Source organism: Aquarana catesbeiana, linkage group LG13 (assembly GCF_042186555.1).
Source record: "Aquarana catesbeiana isolate 2022-GZ linkage group LG13, ASM4218655v1, whole genome shotgun sequence".
Taxonomy (NCBI): domain Eukaryota; kingdom Metazoa; phylum Chordata; class Amphibia; order Anura; family Ranidae; genus Aquarana; species Aquarana catesbeiana.
Window position 1 is genome coordinate 122,716,131 of NC_133336.1, and position 6,757 is coordinate 122,722,887.

The 6,757-nt window shown below is 49.5% G+C and overlaps 1 protein-coding gene across 2 annotated transcripts in view; it reads right to left on the reverse strand.

Moving 5' to 3' along the window:
* Nucleotides 1-6,501, reverse strand: part of PLA2G4F (phospholipase A2 group IVF) — a 145,367-nt gene extending 138,866 nt beyond the window's left edge. For both annotated transcript variants that reach the window (XM_073609670.1, XM_073609669.1), the window contains exon 1: nucleotides 6,318-6,501. In XM_073609670.1, the coding sequence (XP_073465771.1) occupies nucleotides 6,318-6,434 (117 nt within the window). In that variant the 5' untranslated portion in view covers nucleotides 6,435-6,501. The remainder of the gene's footprint in view (nucleotides 1-6,317) is intronic.
* Nucleotides 6,502-6,757: the final 256 nt, after the last annotated feature.

Sequence of the window (6,757 nt, forward strand, 5' to 3'; positions counted from 1 at the left end):
TCCCCCCCCAAAAAAAATCCGATGGGAGCTTTTCATCGTATATTCTGACCGTGTGTATGCCCCATCGGACTTTTTACGTCCAAAATTCAGACGTGTTCTATATTTTTCCGACGGAACAAATTCCTATCAGGAAAACCGCTCGTCTGTATGCTGTTCCGATGTACCAAAAATGACACATGCTCTGAAGCAAGTACGAGACGTCATACGTGTTGTCCCGTCGTACGTGTTGTACGTCACCGCGTTCTTGATGGTCGGAATTTGGTGTGACCGTGTGTATGCAAGACAGCTTGAGCAGAATTCCGTCGGAAAAACCTTAAGAGCTTATTCCGACGGCAAAATTGGTCGTGTGTACGTGGCATAACTTTCACACAAACCTTTTATCATACACTTCTCTGGATTTTTTTTACCAAAGACATGTTTATGACATAGCTGTCATTGAAAGTGCGAGAGCACGGAAAGCTGAAAATTGGTCTGGGAAGGAAGGGGGTGAAAGTGCCCAGTATTGAGGTGGTTAAACACAGTTGCGGGGCACTTGCTGAGCAGTGCTATTCACCGGAATAGGTCTTGTTCAATGGGGTTTAATTTCTGCCATGACTGGGAAGTATACATGCATCACGTTCGTGGCAATTTATGAAAAATATAATTTCATATTTTCAGAGTGGGGGGCTGTCAGGTAGGCTGTACAAGACCCTGTGATTTCTAACAGCAGCCTAGGCTGTGAGAGTTTACTGTAGTCACTACTACTGATAAAAGTTGCATCGTCTGCCTTCTGCCTTCTCCACCATTCCCAAAAATCATATTATTACACTCCACTTTCACAATGCATTGAGTTCTGTGAACGGACGGTGGAATCCTGTCATTCAACTACTTCACCTCCCATACACACACGCACACACTATATTATCTGTTACATTTTTTCTGTGCAAATACCAAGCTATTTGATATGCATGACCAGGACAGGGTAATTTGTGACTTTGTAAGATACGGTGTGTATGTGAATGAGGGAGGAGTAACCAGTAACGAGTTGATTTTGGCAGAAGCCCCAAGTCTTTGAAAAGTTAGTCACATTTTTGCAAGTAGCAATTGTCAACAAAAGGTAAGATTATACTACACTTAGAATATATTTTATGTTCTGCTATCATTTTTTTTTAAATGTTGAAGATAAATTCCAGGTATGGCAATTTTTACACATTGGCTCAGCTTGGACCCATGTAAGTAGATGGAAATACCTGAAGTGGGCATCACTACTACAATGATCTTCACTAGCTTCCAGGTCTCATGCTGAGCGGCTGCTCTGCTGCATTGTGAACACAGGATGTTGCTCGCTTGACACAGGTTCCGTTCGAGGGACACTTTGCATTCTCTCAATAAATACAAAAGGTTCTCTGCTTGCATGAGGTGAAAAAGTGTTCTCTGAATAGTGCCCGTGCCAAGAGGGCAACCTCCTGTGTTTACCAAGCAGCAGCAGGGTAGCCACTCAACATATTAGCTGGTAAAGATGATCTCAGGCGTGTTCGCAAACAGCACATGCAGAGCCCGCCAGGAAGTCGGCACTGCACAGCGCTAATCACAGGCAGTGAGACATTTCCCGATCTCTGCAGCCACGCATCGGGACAATGTCTAACTGCTTGTGATTAGCGCTCCGCAATGCCGACTTCCTGGCTGGCTCTGCACGTGCTGTTTGCGAACACGCCTGAGATCATCCTTATTATCCAGGAGCTAGTAGAGATCACTAGTAGCGATGCCTACTAGAGTGACTTCCAGCTTCCAGGGGATCCCACAAGTATGGCCAGCAATAGGCAGCCAGATTCTTTGTTTGTCCTTCCAGAAGGTTCCAGGAAGTGTCAGCCAGTTACTAAATAGACTATTTCATATTGGATTTGGCAACTGATTGCTCAGGCCTATGGTTTGAAGGGCAACAATCCACCAGGAGTGTAGGGTTTTCTTGGAGCAATCTGTCATCAGGCCTCAGTGGAACAGGTATGCAAGGCTGCTACCTGGTCGTCTATTCACAGCTTTACAAATTTTTATAAGGAAGATGTACAGTATATCCCATGTTAGTCTAGAGATAGTCTGCTAATTAGACCTAATCAATAATAATGTGCCCTAGAGTTTAATTAAATATATCTGGTATGCTTGAGTCCAGGACCTCTCAAAAAGACTCTATAGAAAAGGGAAGGATTCTGCCATCAATGAAAATATAGTCTTAAGCCCCATACACATGGGCCAAATCTCAGGTGGCATTGGCCAGTTCAATAAAAACCGGCCGACATTCGGCCCTTGTGCACTGCAGGGCCATGACCGAAAAAGGTCTGCAAACCAGCTCTTGATCAGCGCCCTGTCAGAACACAATAGAACAGCAGGGGAGGTCGCTGTACTAATATCGGATTGTAAGTACAGCGGCTCTGACCTGAGCTGCCAGTTTTTTTCCTTCAGCCCACTGGGTTGAACAAAAAAACTAGCACTAAAATACAACAATCTCTCCAGAGATATGAGTCTTAGCTTAGAACTTTACCGAAGTTTATCCTTTAGTAGAAGCATACCGGACCATATGGGGACTCCCCAGTTTTGAACTGGCTTCATAGAGGAACAACGTCCATATCTCAGGCTCGCCAATTTATTGAAATCTGGATGTGGGCTGGACTTTAGCCCTTGGCCAATCAACCCTGGGGGGTTGTTCCTGTCTCAGCCCACAGGATGTTTTGTGTTCTGAAATGACCAGAGTGGAATTAGCCCAGAGCGGCGCTGATCGCTGGGTCAAGGATAGGATTTCCGACACCAGCGCATCCGTCCGATATTAACAGTACCAATACCTGCCTGCCTGCCTGCCGCAATCAGGCGTCCAGCCATCCTACAAGCAAGAACCCCAGTGTTTATCACTCTTCCCACTGTCAACATACCCACACTCCAGGCACGCAACAAACGATAGCCTGCCACCACCCAACAGTTTGTCCGCAGACTGGTCTGCTGGGCCACCACACACACAGATCTCTGTCTGGCAGATCAGTTAGTTAACAATCTGCATGCAATCTACCAACACCCAGTGCAATTGCATATTGATTGGCACGTAACCTAGACTGAGTTTGAAAGGTCCCAGGTGAAGTGCACTTGGTATCATTCCATCTGGTACAGCAGCCGGCACCAGAGAGGAAGCATTGGCTTATGTTGCTCTCGCTCTCTATGCGACCGCTTTCTTCCTCCACTGCTGGTGCCAGTCGGCAGCTTGCGATCTGGACTTTTTCACCCACAATCCCAGGGCATGAGGCCGTGGGCACGGATCGAGCACCCCGATCTAAACATTAATATCCTACATGGTTTCACCAGATTATCTCCCAAAGTCTGTATCTGATTCTGTTCCTTCTTCAATCTATGACTGCCTCCTAAAGCATGTTCCCAGGCTCCAACAACTATAATATGACCATCCCTTGTAGCATGCTGCTAGGCTCTGACCATCCCTAATAGCATGCTGCTAGGCTCTGACCATCTTCTGTCGCATGCTGGTAGGTTCTGGCCATCTTCTGTCGCGTGTTGGTAGGTTCTGATCATCTTCTGTCGCATGTTGGTAGGTTCTGATCATCTTCTGTCACGTGTCGGTAGGTTCTGACCATCTTCTGTCGCATGTCGGTAGGTTCTGATCATCTTCTGTCGCATGTTGGTAGGTTCTGATCATCTTCTGTCACGTGTCGGTAGGTTCTGACCATCTTCTGTCGCATGTCGGTAGGTTCTGACCATCTTCAGTCGCGTGTCGGTAGGTTCTGACCATCTTCTGTCGCATGTCGGTAGGTTCTGACCATCTTCTGTCGCGTGTTGGTAGGTTCTGACCATCTTCTGTCGCATGTTGGTAGGTTCTGACCATCTCTAGTAGCATGCCTTAGGCACGGACTATCTCTTGTGGCATGGCGGTAGGCTCTGACCATCTTTTGTGGCATGCAGTTAGGCTCTGACCATCTTTTGCGGCATGCCGGTAGGCCCTGACCATCTTTTGCGGCATGCCGGTAGACTCTGACCATCTTCGGAGGCATGCCGGTAGGCTCTGACCATCTTTTGCGGCATGCCGGTAGGCTCTGACCATCTCTTGTGGCATGCAAGTAGGCTCTGATCATCTCTAGTGGCATGCAGGTAGGCTTTTAACATCTATTGTGGCATGCAGGTAGGCTCTGGCCCAGTGGCGGATGCTCATGCAGGGCGCACGGGCGCCGCCGCCCCCCCCCCGCCAATTCATGCGCCCAGCCCCCTAATCTACATGCAGGGCGCAGGACGCATGGATTTCAATGGGGGTTTTTTTTTAAGCACATGATTAGAGCCCGAGGCTCTAATTGGCTTCAAAAAAAGGGTGGGCTCAGGGTGCAGAGCACTGCTCCCCGAGGCCACCCACTTGTGTGACAATAGCGAATTAATATTCGCTATTGTCTTCCTGATTCTCCTCCTGGCCAATCAGGAAGTGGCCGTGGGACCTGAGACCCGATTGGCCAGGGAGTCTCAGGACCCACTTCCTGTTCGGCGAGCAGGAGAAGAATCAAGGTCTCCATGGACAGCTCACCCGCAGCATTCCATCACAGTGTCATTCCAGGTGGAATCGTCATTGGCTTCCTAAGGTAAGGAGGCCCTCCGTCTTACCGTCCGTCTCCCCCCCAGGGGGGGTGGTTGGTGGTGCTGGCGATCACCGTCTTTATGTCTATCTCCCACCGGGGGGGGGGGGATGGGTGGTTGGTGGTCAGTGGCAGCTGGTGGGTTCTTCTTTCGGTTGGGCGGCAAACAAACAACACCCCCCTGGCAGCATGGCACGGCACTGAAAACAGCACCCCCCCACCCCACAGGGGCACTTACCTGCTCGGGGCTGTGGTGTCTTCTCCTCCTGGAGGAGAGGACAGCGGCGGCTGCGGTGTCCGCTCCGCCAGCTTCCTCCACCATGTCTCCTCTTCTGCTAAAGCGCTAGGCATCCAATAGGATCGACTCACGCTTCAGCCAATCAGGAAACATTGGTGGGGAGGAACTTTAATGTGATAATAACGAAAATTCATTTGTTATGGTCACAGAACTGGGTGGCCACGGAGCACAATGCTCTGCGCTCCGAAGTCACCCTTTTTTAAAGCCTATTAGAGCCTCTGGCTCTAATCAGGTGCTTCTAAAAAATCACCCACCCCGCATTGGAATCCATGGTCTGGCGCCACTGACATATAGATCAGGGGGCCGAACGCATGGATAGGGGAGGCGGTGCCTGTGTGCCCTCTACGGACGGGCCGCCACTGTTTGTGGTGCTGGTGATCGCCGCCTTCATGTCTGTCTCCCGCTGGGGGGGGGGGGGGGGGATGGGTGGTTTGCTCCTGCATGGGGAGGTGGCACTGGTTTAAAGCCGCCCCCCCAAAAAAATATTGAGCACCAGCTGCCACTGCTCTGGCCATCTCTTGTGGCATGCCTGTGGGCTCGTACCATCTCTTGTGGCATGCCTGTGAGCTCGTACCATCTCTTGTGGCATGCCTGTGGGCTTGTACCATCTCTTGTGGCATGCCTGTGGGCTTGTACCATCTCTTGTGGCATGCCTGTGGGCTCGTACCATCTCCTGTTGCATGCCTGTGGGCTCGTACCATCTCTTTGTGGCATGCCTGTGGGCTCGTACCATCTCTTGTGGCATGCCTGTGGGCTCGTACCATCTCTTGTGGCATGCCTGTGGGCTTGTACCATCTCTTGTGGCATGCCTGTGGGCTCGTACCATCTCCTGTTGCATGCCTGTGGGCTCGTACCATCTCTTGTGGCATGCCTGTGGGCTCGTACCATCTCTTGTGGCATGCCTGTGGGCTCGTACCATCTCTTGTGGCATGCCTGTGGGCTTGTACCATCTCTTGTGGCATGCCTGTGGGCTTTTACCATCTCCTGTCGCATGCTTGCAATCTCTAAAAGCTTTCTGTAGTATCATAAATGAAATGTTATATGCAGCCCTATACACTGCACTTGTGACCCCCAATAGCAAGTTGCCCACCACTAAATTATAGGATGCCAGCTATCTCATCTCTGGTGGAATATATTTGTACATTGCAGTCTGAACTCCTCTCAGATCAATCAACAAGATTGTGAACTATGTAGATGACTAGTTCTGTGTGTGCTTTTCATTTTACAGAAAACCCTATTATAACCCCTATTGCTCCTTCCCTTTCTATGAGAAAATACTTGTTAATGAGGACCTGTCAGTGCCAGAGCCATGAGTGGGCAATGTTCATATTCTCTGTAATGACCAGGATCTCCATAAAATGCTGTCACTAATAACCTTCCCAGTGTCCTTCCCTGGTCAGTATGAATGGTGTTCTCTCCTTGGCACTCACCCTCCAGCTTTTTGGCCTCGGACCAAGCCTGTCCCTTTTCTCTTTTTTCCACCAGAATACAGCAGCCAACGCAGGCAGGGAACAGCCAGGTAAGCAGCTGACAGCCGCTCGGAACATGCTTCCTCCTAGTGAGCTGAGTGCAGCACTGAGTACTGTGTGTATGTCTCCTGTATGGGAGGGGCGGGGCACTGTGGGAATGGGAGGAGCTTGGACATGACTGACACCTCCATGTACAGGTAAAGGGATGGAGCAGATGCCTGACAGGGGCGTTTTCCTGGTCTTTTACTGTACAACGTGTACAGGATTTAACTCTTTTGACGCCAGGTTCTCTCTGCTCCATTCTAATGGTTGGGCTGTTTTTAGCATTGTGTTGTTTCTCAATAAAAAAAATACATAGTCACTTGCTCATGCTAAACTCATAAAACTTGTTGTTAAAGCGG